The sequence below is a fragment of the Petaurus breviceps genome, unplaced genomic scaffold, assembly GCF_028583685.1.
Source record: "Petaurus breviceps papuanus isolate PSGF00001 unplaced genomic scaffold, PetGlider_PUasm1.0 110, whole genome shotgun sequence".
Taxonomy (NCBI): Eukaryota; Metazoa; Chordata; class Mammalia; order Diprotodontia; family Petauridae; genus Petaurus; species Petaurus breviceps.
In genome coordinates, this window is record NW_027185597.1 from 4,283,592 (window position 1) to 4,302,285 (window position 18,694).

The window sequence follows — 18,694 nt, forward strand, 5'->3', positions numbered from 1 at the left end:
ATGACAGCTGCTTTAGTCTCCTCCACTCCCACTATGGCTATTTCCAGGAATTTAACATTCTCATGCTATTTCCTGAATTCAGGCAGCTCCTTATACCAGACCTGCACAACATAGGGCCTGCTGGGCAATCGTGGCCCACCAAAGGATTTTGGGCAGCCTTCAAAAAAAAAAAATGTAAAGGATGTAAAAGAGTAAAGTTGTAAAGAGTGCTTTGTCAGTGCCCTGCTTCAGCCAACTTTCCCTAGTCACTACTGTACTCATCATGTAACTTGGTGGTTGGGTTCTTTGACGAACAAGCTCTCCTGTTTGTCACATGACTCTTGGCAACCAACCATTGTCAGTCTGTCTCTAGTCTGAAAGAAGCGAGAGTCTATTTTTCATTGTGTTTTTGGTCATTACTGAAGTTAAACCGGGACAAAGTGAATACAGCCAGCACCAACATAACTGACAGTTGCCATGAGATGAGTGGCAGCAATTCCAGGGCTTTTTCCCTTACCCCTCTCTCTTTGAAGTCAGACACTCAATTCAGTATTACTTTGTATGAAAGCAATTGCTATGGACATTTTTTTTTTTGCTTTTTGGGGGGCAATTGGGGTTAAGTGACTTGCCCAAAGTCACACAGCTAGTAATTGTGTCAAATGTCTGAGGCTGAATTTGAACTCAGTTCCTTCTAACTCTAGGGCCAGTACTCTATTCACTGTACCACCTAGCCGCCCCATGGACATTTTTTTATTCTGACAAGTTTTGGGGGTGTCTGCAAAATGGTTGATAAAAAGAAACAGAAGATCAAGTCAGAACATAGAGTATTTAACCCAGAGTGGACAAATAGGTAATTATTTACTTACATAAGAGACAAAATATTATGCCTTGTTTGCCAAGAAGTAACAGCCCTTCCAAAGGAACACAATCTTTGTTGCCATTTCGAAACAAAACATCCTGACTTAAGCAAATTGGACACCAATGAAAAACAAATTAAAGTGTACAAATTGTTGAAAAATCTCAATGGGGAGCAATGGTTTTTCAATAAACTAACCTCAGAAAATGAGGCAGTTACTAAGGTTAGTTTTCAAATTTCTAAAGAAATCTACTGCAAACATGATTCTGGAGTATAATAAACTGCTTACAAGAAGTGTAATACATCTCATTAAATGTAAACAGTAAAAAATCCTGAAAATGTATTAAAACTTGTACCAATTAGCAAAGTAATTTTTTAACATTAATGTGATTTCATGATAAATAAAAATCTTAAATATTAAGTATAACTGTTATTAATTGAAATTTCCCTTTTTTTATTTGCAAAACAATTTAATCATCAATTATACATTTACTTGGAAAGTGAACTGCAAAAAACCTATCTACAGCCTAAAGAAGTTTATTTAGCCTCTTTTAATTTTCTCCCCTTCCTACTGCCAAATAAGGAATGCATTTCATGCAAAATGCCCTTGGCATTCATTTCCTTCCTATCTCTGCTTCTCTTCTTCTGGACTTTGCCACCATGCTATAGCTACAGTTTCATACTGAAATTTCCGTTAGCACTTAGGGCCTCCTCATCCTGGAATATCCATCTTTCCCTTCAGCCTTCTCACCCTGGAATACCTGTCTTCTTTTCCATTCCCTTTTTTCCACGGATAAGTTCCTCACTGGGCCTTCATTTGGAGGAGGTCCAAGGCTGCCCAGCCTTAATTCCTCTTTATTCTAGATCTGTTTTTGAGTTTCTGTATTTTTCCATTAGGTCTCTGCTACCATCTCATGCCAGAACCCTCCATGACTGGGTCCTCCTCATCCTGGAACATCCATCCATTATGCCATTCCCCTTTGCCAACCCTCTTCTCCCACTGGTGGCTTCCTCTTGGGGCCTCCATTCTCAGGAAGTTCCTAGGTCAGCCACCATTCATATTCTTCCTTCTTCTTCTTCTTCTTAGTTTTTGGGCTTTGAGATCAAGCTTCTGACAGGCACTTTCTCTACTCACCCCTACTTCCCCATTTTTAACTTCCTATATATTTCCTCTACTCTTTCTCCCTCCTCTACTTCATTGAGGTCAGGAATTGTCTTTCTTTTCACTCTTATTTATATAAGTATTTCATAAATAAATTGCCTGTTTGCCTGCCTTAAATGCTAGCCTTTTCTCTCTAACTTCCTCTTCTATCCAAGCTTATCCATCTAGTGTCCCAGTACTACTGGAGCCAATCAACAAAAAGTAAGCTAACATATTAATGCTTAACCTCGAGGCCAGTAACGTTGGGTTTAAGTCTCCTCTCAGACACCTTGTTACATGACATTGGGCAATTTATTTAAGGCTTTAATGCTCTAAACAATTCTCTAAAACAAGAGTTTTTAAAGTTTTTTTTTGTTGTTTTACAGATATTCTCAGAATGTATAACTTTTCAAAATAATGTTTTTGAATTGAGAATAAAGCATAGAATAAAATATAGGCTTACAAAGGAAACCAGTAACTTTGACATTTGTCTTGTTGTTCAGTCATTTTTTCAGTCATGTATGACTACTCATGACATCATTCAGAATTTTCTTGGCAAAGATACTGGAATGGTTTGCCATTTCCTTCTCTAGCTCATTTTACAGATGAGGAAACTGAGGCAAACAAGGTTAAGGGACTTGGCCAGGGTCACACAGCTATTAAGTGTCTGAGGCCAGATTTGAACTCAGGAAGAGGAGTTTTCCTGACTTCAGGCAGGTCACTCTATCCACTTTGACACCTAGATGACCCATAGTGAAATACATTTATCAAAATATTAAAATACAAACAAGTTCACACCCCCAGGTTAAGAACTCCTACTCTAAAATAAATAACTGATAGCTAGTGTTTATATAACTCTTAAGGTTTACAAAGCACTTTATATATATTTTGTCATTTGTTCCTGGCAATAACTCTGGTTGTTGCTATTATTCCCATTTTACAGATGAGGAAACTGAGGCATAATGACTTTAAGTGATTTGTCTAGGGTCACAGTGTTCATAAGGATCTAAGACAAGATTCAATAGCACCTTGCTGACTATAAGCCCCCCTATCTACTGTGTCACTTAACTCTAAGACTATAAATACCAGAGAAGATGACAACCTAGAATGCTAATAGGAGTTTCCTCCCTTAAGGAGTTCTCTATACCGATGAAATGACAGGTATTCTTTTTATTCTCTTTGCCTATAAATGACTTCAGGCAATAAGGGGTCTAAATGTGTAGAAATGTGCACAAGTGCTATCGTGTCCTTATGCCCCCTTAGAATGGTCTAATCACTCTCTCATTCCAACCGTGGCTTAGTGGGAAATGAAAATGTGGAGGCTCTCTGTAAAACTGTCCTAGAGAATAAGTCATAGGGTTATTTGTGAACCGTATTACATAAAGTTAATTGTTTCTGTATATCATGAGGTTTGCTTTATAGCCTAAATCTAAATGAAATTACAATCAATGTCAGTACAAACATCAGCATATTTTTGACTGAAGTATTTATAAATTACATTTTGGAAACTTAGAAAATGTACACATAATCTTTCTCAGCAAAATCATTAAAAGTTAAGCTAATTCCAAACCAGGTGTTAACTCTCAGATGGGTAACTCTCAACTGAAACTTCAGACTCACCAGGAATATAGAGTAACAGACCTTGAACACACAAGGAAAGGCCATTCAGTCTTGTTCTACAAGAGTGGTAGTTCTGCTGTCGTATCTGACCATTAGTAAGATCCAATAATGTTTGAGAGGAATTCATCAGTTAGTATCAGGATTAACACATGAATCAGTGACAATAAGGACCCTCTGGATCCAAATATGCTGTTTTGAGCCTTATAATGCAAGTGCAGTGTGTATCTCCAATCTATTTAAATATCTCTACTACTTCATTATTAATCCATCTACTACCGCAAACCATAGTTGTGGGGCATTAACAGTAGTCACGATAATGGTACATATTATTTTTTTCCAGTTTTGTAGATACCTTTAATTTTTATACCAGATGATTTCCTGACTTTGCCCCAGTGAAGAGATTTAATCTTGCAACATAACAGTGAAAAAGAGTTAAGCTTAACCCCTGTACAAATTGAGCAAATTTGACAATGTGTGCAATTCTTATACAAAGCCAATCAAAGAACAAGTAGAATCTATATTCTCTCTAACACATTAGGCAAATATCAAATTAGAAGATTTAAAAGTCACTTTGTCCTTTCTTGAAACCCTGACTACTCCCAAGACTAGTGACAGACTAGTTGTGAAGCCAGCATGATTTTTTTTTCTATCATAAGGGAAATAGTTCATATCCAGAAGCCTACTTGTTCCCTATAAAAATACATGTCTCTGTGTGACCACTGATGCTTCTCCCATCCTAGAATTGTTACTTAATGGAGAGAATGAACTGTTTGTTGACTCATATTCTAAATTATGATAAAGTGGATTTTCTGACCAGGGTATACTAAGAAAATGAAATAAAATCCACAGGTTTTTAAATTACTTTTTTGACATTATCTTGAGATCTTAGGAAGATATGAGGAGAAAAAACTAATGATTATTAGTAATATGTAAATTATGAGATTGTAATGCCATGCACAAGCAGATTTCCAGAAGAATGTTACTATGAACAGCTTTTAAGGTTCTGATTGCACAGTATAGTGAACACTCTATTCCATAACAAATCAAAGCAAAACATTGAAGGTACAGCATTCACAATATTACAGCTTATCACAGCACAACAGCTTACCATTAAAAGGGCCACATAGTTTTCACCAAAGTGGTCACAATATTTAGAACAAAGAACAATCAGCTCAAAGTACAATAGTCAAAGTCTTCCACTCATGGGCAAAGTCTTAAGCTAACTCAGTCAGTCACTTATTCAACAATCTATTACTAAGTATCATGAATCACTAAGCACGATAGAAAATACAGACCCTCCACCCCTAGGTCACTAGAAAAACTACAATTCCATAATTACTCAGTACGCAGGGAAAGGTCTTTTCATCTTGACTTGGAGCCTGTTCTCAGATTCCCTGGATCCTCTTCCATTGTCCCAGATTCTACGTGGATTCACCAGACTGTCACCTGGGTTCAATGGCAGACAGCTCCCAGTTCCTTGACCACCTCTCTGGGCAGGTCCTGCTCCACACTGAAGTTCACAGGATCTGGACCATGTGAGATCCTTCACAATTTATGCTCCAGGGAATTCAAGGCTCAACCAAGCCACAAACAAAGTCTCAGTATCCTAGTCATTTCTCCTCAGTCACCTGGGTTCCTGGCTCCTGGCTCCCAGATACTGGGCTCCTGACTCCTGGGCTCCTGAGCTCCTGGCTCTGGGCTCCTGGGATCCCAATCACAATATAATATTCACAATATACTCTCAAAATAAAATAGTCACTCTTAAGTTAACTCAATCAGTCACTTATCAATAACCTCAAAGTACACAGTCAAAGTCTTCCATTCTTGGGGCAAAGTCATATTAACTCAATCAGTCACTTATCAGTAACAATATCTCAAAGTACTCAAAGTACAATCAGTCACTTACTCAGCAAAGTCTTACTATGTATCATACACAAAACCCTCCACCCCTTAGGTCACTAGTAAACTATAATTCCATAATTACTCAGTACCCAAGAAGAGGTCTTTTCATCTTGACTTGGGGCCTGTTCTCAGATTCCCTGGATCCCCTTCCATGGTCCCAGATTCTACCTGGATTCACCAGACTGTCACCTGGGTTCAGTGGCAGACAGCTCCCAGTTCTTTGACATGCTCTCTGGGCAGGTCCTGCTCCACACTGCCATTCACAGGGTCTGGTCCATGTGAAATCCTTCACCATTTCTGCTCCAGGGAATTCAAGGCTCAACCAAGCCACAAACAAAGTCTCAGCATCCCAGTCATGCTTCAGTCATCTGGGCTCCTGGCTCCTGGCTCAGGGCTCCAGGCTCCAGGCTCTGGGCTCCTGTTCAGAAGAAGCTCCAACACAAGTTCTCAGGAAATTCTGGTTCAGTTCTCCATTCTCTCTTCTGTAGCTGCTCTGCCACCAGATGCTGGTCTCAAGAAATTCTGACTGTGCCTCTCTGGGGAGAGGCATACACACAGTATTTTAATATACTTATATACACAGTATTAGCTACTTCCTGTTTCAACCAACCCCTTCCTGTTACGTGAGTAACAGGAGACAGGTGTCCATACCTTCTGTTTCCCCAACAGAGGCTTTATTAGTTACTAAATGCTAAGTACCTGCTACCTTTGCCAACACAAAGATCTTCAAATTCAAATCGCATTACCATTACAGAGATCAAATGGAAATTTTACTTACTATTCATATTTATGTCATTAAACTCAAACTGAGGTTTGATTTATAATTCCTCACTATCAAAATGGACTCATGTAAGAAAGCTTTGAAAGACATGTTTTGTAATAAGGTCAAGGAAAGAAAACTATTAAGACATTTTTTTTTACTTCTGATTGGGCTTTTCTTAAAAGGTCAAATGTACGTTTATAGTAGGTATTGATTTTTTATTGATATTTTTTGTACCTTTACTTTTATGAGATGAGAATACTGGGCTTCTAAGGAAATTGAGTATTTTCCCAGGGCCAAGTGGCTAGTAAATGCCATAGACATAATTCATACATTATTATTCTTTCTCTAAGGACAGTTTTATTATCAGTAAATGAACAAGCATTTATTAAGCATTTGCTGTGTGCCAGGCAGCTGTGCTAAAATCCAGGAACTCCAAAGACAAAGAAGAAACAGACTTTCTTCAAAAATCTTGCCTGTGGATTGATGCAAGGTCAAATAAACAAAATGTACAATGATGACAACAATGTAAATGGAAAGAATGATAATCAGAAAACAAAAAGTGAATTAATTTTGCAGATAACAAAGAATAAATGATCCCAAAGAAGGGATAAAAGAAGATATTACCATCGCATTCTTTGCTAGAAGTGGAAAGACCACAAGTGTCCAGTACAGCCTAGGTTTTCAGACTTTTTTATATAGTAAAAGGTTTTGCTAATTTTTTTCTCTTCTTTTTCTTTAATAAAAAAAAGAGTAAAGTTGGTCTGTGGAAGCTAGAGGGAAAAGGATACTGGGATAAATTTTTATAATGTATAACAAGACATCAATTTTTTTTTCTTTTAAAGTCATATTTGAATGAAGAGTCAACAGTCCTTGTTTATGTGCATCTAAGGTGTTCCAAAAGTTTTAGTGCAGCTTTAACAATTTAAAACTGTAGTAATGGGGGAAGCTAGGTGGTGCAGTGAGTAAAGCACCAGCCCCAGAATCAGGAGGACCTGGGTTCAGATCAGGTCTCAGACAGTTAACACCCATCAAAAAAAAAAAAACCTAGCCGTGTAACCTTGGGCAAGTTACTTAACCCCAATTGCCCTCCAAAAGGCAAATAAATAAATAAAAGTGTAGTAAGCATTTTGGAAACCCAGAACGTGTACAGACATACATACTGTGTGTGTGCGTGCATGCATGTGCATATGCATGCATACATATATGTACAAAAGTAACTGCAAGACAAAAGTAACTTTGGATGGGAGTGTGTGGGATAAAAATCAGAGTCTGAGTCAGAAAGCAGAAAAGGTCTTTATTCTTTCTCATGAGAGAGAATACAGCCCTGTTGGCTCAAGGGTCATCAGACAGTGAGTGTAAATTGTGGAAGCATGTAGGCCTCTGTTATCCTAATCCTAACCCAGCCCACCTCCTTGACTAGTCTCACCATTGGTCAGTGAGGTGGGCTCACAATCTCAAACTATTAGGTGCAAAGCAATCTCAATCTTTTATTACCATAATTATTCATGAATTAGAATCCTAGCTGAGGACATTTCCTCCTTATGCACCAAATTTGGAGACAGCCAATGAGAGTTACAATTGACACTACTTTATTATCATAATTATTCATTTGACCCTTCTACCCAATCAGAAGCAAATATCCTTCAGTTCTTTACTTGTGCATCTACATACCAAATTGGGGGGGGAGGGGGAGGGAGGAAACCAATGAGATGAAGTCTAATGCTGTTTCCTTTAAGTTTGTTACCTCATTCCAGGGCCTGTGGAAAGTTAACCCTTTGCTATCTATCACAGGAAGGTACTAGCAGTTGGGAATGGAGGTTATGCGCAGGGTGGACCACGGAAGATTTCATTTTAAGAGTAACATTTGATCTCACTGTCAAAGAATGGCAAAGATTTTAAGAGGTAGAAGTCAGAAGTAAGAGCCTTCCAGGTTTGAGGAATGGCCAAGGAATAGGCACAGAAATGAGAGATGAAATGTCATATGTGAGAGAAAGGGAAGACAGTTTAGCTAGACTGAAAAATGCAGGAAGGATAATGACAAAATCATTTGAGAAAGATGAGTTGGAGTAATATTAACCCATTTCAGAATTGTCCACTTAGCTGAAGGTGGAGGACAAATTACCTTCCTAAGGAAACTGGTGAAAACCAAATTTAGGACAAAATTACCTCTTTCTTGGTTTGATTATTGCTTTCTACATACCCCAGAGCAATTGGTCTGTGACCCATCAAAGGAAATTGCCCTGTTTTTTTTCATTTCAGAATGGATTAAAATATTGTTCCAATGAGAGGAGATCTTTCCTTGAAGGAAGTCATCCAAGAAGGAAATGAGTAGTTTTTTTTTGTTGTTAAAGCAATTGGGGTTAAGTAACTTGCCCAAGGTTACACGGACAGTTTTGTGTGTGTGTGTGTGTGTGTGGGTGTTAAGTATCTGAGGCTAGCACCAATCCTGGATCGTCCTGACTGCAGATCTAGCACTCTTACTCACTGTGCCACCTAGCCACCCCAACTAAGTAGTTCTAATTGAAGATTAGCCAACTACTGTTAGTGACATGTTCTATAAGATTAGACTAAAACTATATTTTAACATATTATGTTTTGTTTTGTTTTTTAACTCCTTACAAATGTTACTGAAAACTCTTTTGGAGAATAGACATATAGGAAAGCATAGAGGAAGTACCATTTTGGACGTTTCTTAAAATTAAATATGTTTGTATTTAAAGCAATGTTATATACATTATAAAAGTGTTTCTGAAGGACTTATGCCTAAATTGCAGGATACAGTTAACCATATTTTTCCATCATCAGTAGCCTTAAGAAGTTATTGCTATAGCTTAGTAAGGATGAAAGTGACATAATCAGACCTGCAATTAAAACAGTTCTGAAGCTCTGTGAAATAGGACTTGAAGTATGAAGAGATCTGTCCCAAGGGGACAAATTAGGAACTATTGAAGGAGTCTGTGCTAGAGGTAGGACCTAGATTGTATGCAGAGTATTAGTAGAAGTATTTATAACATTTTTATGTTGTAACACAGTTATATGTAGATTTTTAATATTCTGGATTAGGGACTGTTATGCTACCTTAAATGACATCTGCATGCTAGATATTTTCCTAATCTTCTAATATCATAGAAGTTTGGCAAAATCAGTCGTAACATGGCAGCTTGCTGGTACTAATGGGGTACAGGCTCTGGGAACCCCCTTGACCTCTCCTTGAATCTTCCCACTTGATCTGGTTTGGGATTCCTTGAGATCATAAACTTTCCATTATCACTATGCCCAAATCTCAGTTACCTCTGGATTGCCTGGGGCTAATTCCCACCCTTGATTCTCTCAAAATCCCATTCTCATGGTTCCTGGTGCCTGACCTCTAGTTATCCTGATGGGGTACAGGATCTGGGAAACCCCTTGAACTCTGATTGAATCTTTCCCCTAGATAAGGCATTTGCCTAAGGCCATAAGCCTTTCATTATCACTAGGCCCAAATCTTTGTTATTTTTTACCTAGCCTAGCCCTCCATTATCCAGCTACTTCCCACTCTTGATCCTTTCAAAATATCTATAAGCAAATCTGTTACCCTTAAACTAGCCTAGGCCTCCATTGCTGGTCATATCCAGGTAGTCTTCAATTATTTCCCACCCCTAATCTCATTATTGGAGTCTAACCTCAGTCCCTTCAATATCCTCCTTAGACTCCTCCCCAAGACCCTCCCCAAACCCATACTCTAGACCACCCCTAAATCCTCCCACAGTCTTTTCTGTATATATAAGATCCATCTTGCCTCCATGAAGGGCCTCAGATTCAATCTGGTGTTATTAGTGATAGGAATGATTGGATTGAATCTAGCTCAGATTCATTCTGTCATTGTCAGTACAAATGTCCCAAATATTCGGACTCCTTAAGAGTCTACCCAATATATAGGATCTTTAGCAAACTGTTTTTCTTTGGCTAAAAGAAGACTTGGGTTGAACTTATTTGTGCAGTACCCAGTGCATCTCTATTTCAAGGTGCCAACACCCCTAAATCTCAACACTAACATTATAGGATAGTGTTCCAGACTTAGTTCAAACCTAGCAGTTTTGTTACCATGGCCTAGACACTTAAACGTGATCAGGCTCAGTTTCCTCATCTATAAAATGGGGATAATAATAGTACCTACCTCACAGGATTGTTGTAAGGATCAAATGAGATCATAAATTTCTATATAAATGCCAGCTTAAAGTCTCAAAGGTGAACAATGACAAGAAAAAAATTTGTTGTAATTAAATTCTTCCAGAATGTTACCCATGCAGAAAAATGAGAGGACTTGACAAAGACAAACTTCAAAATTGATCAGTGCTTACCAGGAGCATTGTAATGAGTGACTGACTGATGAAGGCCCATTTTATGAACTTAATTATGCCCAATCTGTTCTGATGTGTGTTTATGCAGCTGCTGCCTCAATAAGGGTCTTATTCGCCCAAATGGATACACTCTTTTTTGTAATGATTCTTTGAGGCAAAATGTGAGTATTTGGAGACTGCGTCTCCAAAAAATAAATAAATAAAACAAAACAAAACTAATGACAGTTTTGTTAAGAGTATTCAATAAAACTGCAGCTGGATGTTCACTCACTGCTGGTTTTAGACCACTGCCTCTATTCAATTGTACCTTGATTAAGCTGATTTAAAAACCATTCTGATACATGCAGGGGTCTCAACAGGGACCTTTCCAAAAAATCAGCATTCTTTGATTGGTCTAATTCTATGCAAATATAGAAGCTTCCAGGCTGGAATTTTTGTTGTTGTTGTTTTATTTTTTTGTTTTATTTTAGCCACCAGAGGGCCCTGGAGAAGATCAAGATTCAAAATATTCTTACATTGACTTTTCTTTTAAGCAGATGCTGTTTTAATAATAACTTTTAAAATGTAAGGTATATACGTTAACATGACTGGCAAAGGACCTTAGCAGTACCTGGCACAAATAGACGCTTAATAAATGACTACTTATTAAGTGAATAACACTTCTTTTATGCAATCCTTAATTGAGTGTTGCTTTATTAATTTGTTAATAGAGAAAAAAAAGACCTCTGGTGTTTTTATTCCCTGTCATCATTCAGATGCACTGGGATATCCCTCAAAAAGTTGTTATTGTAAATTACAAATTTTCATTATCATAGTAAAACTGGATTTTTGTGTAATCTAAATCCATTTTTATTCTATAGAAATATTTTTATTATCATAACAATGTCAGGATGAAATATATTTGTGAATAACTTAAAAGTTCAAGATCCGCTGGGTCTCATCATTTGGTTTATTACTGCACTCTCCAGATGTGTAAGCCCCTCTGGGCCTTGTTATCCTCCCTGCAGTTAACTACTATAGATCCTTCTTTCCATGTTGCTGCTGAACCCTGCTATAAATGTTGTCGACTTCATTTAGAAAGTGAAATCCTTGAGAGCAGGGATGGTTTGGTTTTTCTGTTGCATTTCCAGGACCTAACACAATGCACTCAACAAGGCTCTTAATTAAGAATTAATTAAAATGTTTTTTCACTTATCCATTTATTCATTCAAGCAAATAGAAGAGCAGTGTTTTAGATTCCTTCATGGAAAAGAAAATTCTGGAATATTTAAGGTTTACAACTATATAGTTGGGGTACAGTATATTCTTAACATAAATTTTTATCCACAAAGATATTAATACATTCAGTCTTTAGTTGCAAAAAGATGATATATAATTATTATTCTGTTCTTTTAAAAATACTGAACAATAAAACTCAAAATGTTTAGTATTGCAGTTTGCCTTCTAGATTTCAGACACCCAGGAAGAGCAACAGCATTCACTTTTCATTTTGGACTCATCCATTAGCATTTTGAGCCCTAACAATATATGTGCATATTATATAAAAGTTAAATCTAAAAAGTGTCATGAAAAAATAAGTCTTATTTTAAATAAGTATTATATTAAGGCATAAGGCTGCTGGTAAAATGAAAATAATCTTACTTGGGTCAGATAATACATAATCTGAATTAGTTGATCAGCCTACAGAGAGCAGACTTTCTAGGGAAAAGAACTAAATTGCCATAGTTATAAGAAGTTAAGAAAAGTCAGAAACCTAACACCTCGTACTTTGAAAAGAGTGGCTCAGGTGTGTATAAGGGGAAGAAGATAGTATCAGGCAATAGTTAGCCAGGAAACCAGAAGGAGATGCCACCTTGAAAAGAAAAAGTGACCAGAGTCAGAGACATTTCCTTTACCATCCACTCTTATGGTATTAAAAGGGTATGCTTGTTCATATTGATTAGAACAATCTGTCTTTCTAAGAGTTTCAATTTGTAGAAGGGGAACTGTCATCTATATTAATCACTCAGTTGTAAAAATATATTTTTTTAATCCATAAAATCATAGCCCCAGAGTAGGGTCTTGGAGACAACGTAATCTAACTGCTCTGTAATTCAAAAGATTGCCTAAGTAATTCACATTTAAATATAGGTTTTGAACTAAAATCCTCTGACTCCAGAACCAGTACTCTCTCTACTATATCGTTCTGTCTTATCTGATGTAAGTGTCCTGGATTCTTAACCATGAAACTACTGTAATATGCATTTGGCATCTAATACAGGGGTGGAGAACCTGTGGCTTCAAGGCCACTTGTGGCCTTCTAGGTCCTCAGATGTGGCCCTTTGATTGAATCCAAACTTCACAGATCAAATCCCCTTAATAAAATGATTTGTTCTGTAAAACTTGGACTCGGTCAAAGGATCACACCCAAGGACCTAGAAGGTCACATGTAGCCCCAAGGCTGCAGGTTCCCCACCTCCGGAATATTGAGCAAGTATTCTCTGATCCTGACTCTCCTCATTTGGAAAATGAGTGATTCAACTTGAATATCTTTAATGTCTACACCATCTCTGAGATTCTACGATTTGAAGGAAAGATATTATTTGTAGACTATGGCTATAATTAGGAAAGCTACCTGTTGACTTTTGAGTACAGCCTGTCACAAGCAGAACTCAGTATTTCTTTCTTCCATTTCACAGGTTTTCTTACACAGATGAATACCTCAGATCACTCTGTACTTCAGGCTTCATTCCAAGGGTGTATGCAGCTCATCCAAGTTGATGATCAGCTGGTCAATTTACATGAAATAGAACAAAGAAAGCCGGGTAGCTTTGCTAATGTCAGTATTGACATGTGTGCCATTATAGACAGGTAAGTGATTATTTTTACTCATAGTTTGAGCCAACTTCCTTTTTGCACAGTGAGATACAATGTGTGAAATGTCACAAAAGCTATTAAGCTGTTATTAAATAAGAATAGTGGGTTAGTAAATACAGTGGTAGAACTATTATTTATTCCATATAATTTATAAGTAAATGAATGAAAACCAGTTTATACCAATATTCACCAACACATGCATAGAGCTTATAGGATGTCTTGTTGCATCTCATATACCTATTAAAATCTGCCAGTAGGTTTAAACAATTGTCAAGGATTTTTGTTTATTTTGGTTTTGTTTTTTTTCCTCCTAGTAAATTTTAGTTTTATAGGAGAGAAATGAGCTGAGCCTCACCTCCCACAATTCTTTTCCTCTTGGTACTAGCATGCACTGATTAACCTTCAAAGACCTTATTCCTCCCACATCAATTATCATTTCTTTCCCAGCCTCAGCCTGTTGACATCTCTCCAGGGTCTGCAGGACAGTGAAAGAAAAGACACAATACACTCTAGTAGACTCTGTCTTTCCCTCTTCCCCTCTCCCTCCGCCTGTCCCTCTCCCATTTTCTTTCTCCCTCTCTCCCTCTGTCCTTCTCTTCCTCTCTCTTTCTTTCCCCTATCTCTTCTACACACACACACACATACACACACACACACACACACACTATACCCTAGTTAGTATACAAAATATATACCCTAGTATATAAAATTGACTCTGCTTATGAAACGTATATCATCTAACAGGGTTATTATCTGTGGAATGGTGCAACTTATGAATTAAATAAGGATGAGTTGTCTCCTTTTTGTTTTCTTCAAAAATCACACTCAATTATAAGATATTTTCACCCATAAAATTTTATTCCATAAAATAGGAATTTGTTTAACCATTACTAAAAATTAAAATGGTATCCTTGCATGATTTTCCAATTAGTTCTTAAAATATCCATTGGAAGATTCATGGCTTCTAAGCGACTTTTTTTTTAATTTTCTATTTCTAACCTTTTAAAATTTTATTTTATTTTTACGTGCTTTTTTTGGTTTTCTTAACAAAAATGTGTCACTAAATTTTATTTCATTTAGAAGAATATCTTTATTCACTAAATGTAATATTTAGAAGTGTTCTGATGGATCTGTAATGTCAGCTTGGTCCTCTTTGCAATCTTGCAACTTCACTCACCAGCAATTTCTCATCCTGTGGGTTTCTTATCCATGTTCTTCCATAAATCTTCATCAGAGTATCAACTCAACATTCTAGAGATCTTTTTTTTATACCTTAGAATATTCCATAGGTACAACTGCAACACTCAGACTGTTGATATCATGCATCACTTTTGCTAAACGACCATCCTTCTTTCATGCATGTCATGGCTGATGTCTTTTATGCACCTGTGTGAGTTATTTTTAATAATATGCTTCAACTGACATACACTCACCATGTGTCTGTCTGTTGTCCAACTGCAGTTTTAATTTTAGAAAGATTATCATGCTCTTTTTTCCAGCCATATAGCATCACTGGGAGCCCTATATCTTTGTCTACAATCCCTGTGACTTCTCAGCACCAAATCCCTCATCACCAACACCCATGTTTTTGCTGTTTTGTGGAACACGAATGTTTGTTTTATGTATTTGTAACCCCAGTGCTTGGCACAGAGCCTAGTACATAGGAAACACTGAACAAATATCTTTTTCAAAAATTCATTCATTCATTCACTTGAAGAAAACTAGTTATTAAAAGACATTTTTTTTTGGTGAGAGAGAGAGGCCTGGTACCATTAAAAGTATTGAATAGTGATGTGTTCTGGACTTTTCTCCTTGTTGTTTGGACCCAAGTTGTCCAACTAAACTGTCCTTTCTGAATAACACTATCTCTATTATTTACATCACATAGTCTCATATGATATTATAATATTCATGGGAAAACAGCTTATTGGAGAAGAGACTTTTAGACTGTGTTTACCCAATTGTATTAAATTCTTTAAAAAGATATTAAGTGAACAGCAGACACAGAAGCCATTCTCCCTATAGTTCTTTGAGCAATTGAGTATGGAGATTTGATCTGTTGTAGAAAAATGTGCATTAAAAGCCACCTGTTCTATTGTTGTATTTTTATAAAAAGTATTCTATGTGTCTACCATTCTCAAAGATTTCATAGAGTAAGTGCATGGACTGATAACTTCTTGATCAACTTTGGGGGTACTTAATATTAATTGATTCTTCATTCTTTTGAGTTCTTTCTCTCTTTGACATAATATGAAAATCAATTTCTGAGTATTTTTTCTAACTTGGTTGTTGCTTATACATTTTCTCTGTATACATTTTGTCATTTCCAGACATGTTTTCTGATTTAATTTTGACTCCTTATTCCATTTCCTCATGTAGAACATAGGCTACTCTGAAGTGTTAGGTTCCAAATATCTTGGTTCTTTTTTTATTGATGGTGAGAATATTTATAAAAATTTTAGCAAACTATTTTGGAATATATCTAAATTTTACCTAAAATATAACATATGTACATGAAAACATGTGTGTATCATTGTGCTCATCTATATAATATTTTTTCTTCTTTCTTTTGTATTTATTTAGTACTTAGTTTTTTCCAAATTATATGTAAAAACAATTTTTAAAATTCATTTTTAAAACTTTGAGTTCTAAATTCTCTCCTTTTCTCTCTCCCCAGCACCCCCTTTTTGAGAAGCCAAGCAATTCCATATAGGTTATACATGTGTAGTCATGCAAAATATATCCATAATAGTCATGTTGTAAAAGAAAATATAGACAAAAAAACCTCAAGAAAAATTAAGTAAAAAAACAAGTATACTTGTAGCAGCAAGCACCCTAGCATACCCAGGAGGGCTGCTAGCACAAGTTCCTAGATTTGCTTTTCAAAAGGAAAGCAACTCAAAATGGGTTAACAAACTTGCTTTAATCAACCAAACATATGTCATTTAACTAGTTCAGGGGAAAAAAGGTGAGCACCCTGAACTTCAGAGAATACAAACAGAAGTTACAAGCAGACAAAAACTACAGATAGAGAAACAGATCAGCAGACAGGCTTCCAGCTGTCTGACCATTACATCCATACCTAGTCAGTTACCAGAGCGGGAAGCACCAATATCTGGGTTTCAAAGCAGGGGGGTTAAACAGCTGCCCAGAGTCTCATCTGGCCAAATCACAAAACTCTTCTCAAAGCAAGCCTCAAAGCAAAACCTCACATCAGGGTATATATAGCCTTCTCCTGGCTCAGAGAACATCACAACCCTCTTGACCCACTGCCCAAGCACAAAGTAACAAGGTGTTTACATTCCTGAAAAACAAGCCTCCCACCACAGGCTTCAGGGGACCACATTCAGCCTATTAAGGGGCAGAGTATATTTTCAAATCAGGGAAGGTTCTCAGAGTCACTTAAGCCTATCAAAGGATCAAGGGGCAGGGAAGATCTTCAGATTCCCATTCCTATAACAATACTTCAGTCTGTATTCAGACCTCATTATTTCTTTTTCCAGGGATGAATAGCATTTTTCATCCTAAATCCATCAGAGTTGTCATGGATCATTTACTTACTCTTAATAAAATAATGTTTTCACATATAGAAAATGTACAAAATAAAGTTTCCAAAAATGCAACATATTTCTTAGTTTATCACATTTTAATTATATGCAGGATATATGTGTGTGCTTTGCTCAGCATGTCCACATATGTCATGACACTAATCACACTGGGTTAGCAGTTAGAGCATAAAATAGACAGTAAACAATTTTTGCCAGAAAAATTTGTATGCATTTGATTTTAGAAAAAGCACCCAAAAACCTCCAAAGTTGTATCTGGCATTATTTTGACCCATATAATAGTCATAACCAGAGAGGCCAGGAGCTAAAAGCTTAAAGTTATTTGTTCTGATACTACCTAGTTTATCTGCATATTATATTAGCAACCCATTTAAAAAGGTTTCCCTCCCTAGTATTACATATATTGCATGTTGTAAAATTTTAGTGCCTGGTTCATTTTCCATTTCAGTGACTTTAGTGGTAAGACAAATTCTGTCAATGATGCCAAATTTAATTCACTCAATCTTCATGAACTGGATAGATTTCACAGTAATAATGGTGTTTCACTATATGAAGCTTTTCATGTATTTTTTCCTATCATTTGCTAATAAGAAATTATAATATTAAGATACTTATTTGATTAGATAATACATTTAATTTTTAAAGTGCATATTCTACAGATTTCCATTCTAAAAACACATATAAATAGATATTTACATAATGAGCAAGCTAATTAAGAAGTATACAGAAGTAAGGAACATAGAACAAATATATAAATCATACTTCTGTTTCCACTTCTATTGCCAAGGTAATCATTTCTTAATTTTAATTAGATGTTTTACTTTGAGTAAAGCCACCAAGATCTATGAAGAAATGATAATGCATTCAAATTTTCACATTACTGATATTTCAAAGTATGAAATTATAATCAGTAGGAAAATTGATTAATTTCATATTAATATTTGTTGGCATTCAAAAGATAGGCCGCTAAAAATAACAAGCAAAGAAATTAGTGCCACTATATTTTCTTGAGTTGAGCCTAAATAAATCTAAATATTTCACAAAGACTGACTTTAGTTGTTTAAATTGAATTAAAGAACTATTCCATCTTGGGACCACAGGAGGAAGTATATAGATGATCTCATTTTAAAAGAATGGATCTACATTAGTTGTTGAACATGATGAAACATTGGAATAAAAAGCAATTTCTTTCTTATGATAAATGAAATGCTACTCAATTCATGTCATGTAGATAAACAACCTGGTGGAACTTCAGTGTAATAGGAATGCAATGAAACATTTAGAGGACATTACATGCAAAGCACATTAAAACAGCTTAAGAGCACTTAGTGCTTTGGATGACACTTTTGCCTGAGTATAAACATATACAGTCCACAATCTGGTCATTTCTGAACTTTCTAGGCTTTCCCGCCTATGAAAGTAAGAGTAATGGTGGAAGAAAACTTCACTTTTCCCCAGCCCCCACACCTCCATCTTTAACATCCTTTTTACACAAATAGAAGCAGTATGGGACATGGAAAGAGTATAGTTATCAAGTATTGGAAGAAAACTGATTTTAAATCCCACTTTTGATTTTTATTAACTGCTACCATTGGCAAGTCATTTAATATCTCTAAGGAAAGTGGAGGAAACCAGTTGAAGCAGAGCTGACTCTGCAGTTAAAGAAAATAA

At 36.3% G+C, this 18,694-nt stretch overlaps 1 protein-coding gene across 1 annotated transcript in view; it reads left to right on the forward strand.

Moving 5' to 3' along the window:
- LOC138156879 (contactin-associated protein-like 2) overlaps window positions 1–18,694 on the forward strand; it is a 2,167,135-nt gene that overhangs the window by 959,445 nt on the left and 1,188,996 nt on the right. Inside the window, exon 9 of the mRNA XM_069082365.1 lies at window positions 13,280–13,451. Within this exon, the coding sequence (XP_068938466.1) occupies window positions 13,280–13,451 (172 nt within the window). The remainder of the gene's footprint in view (window positions 1–13,279; window positions 13,452–18,694) is intronic.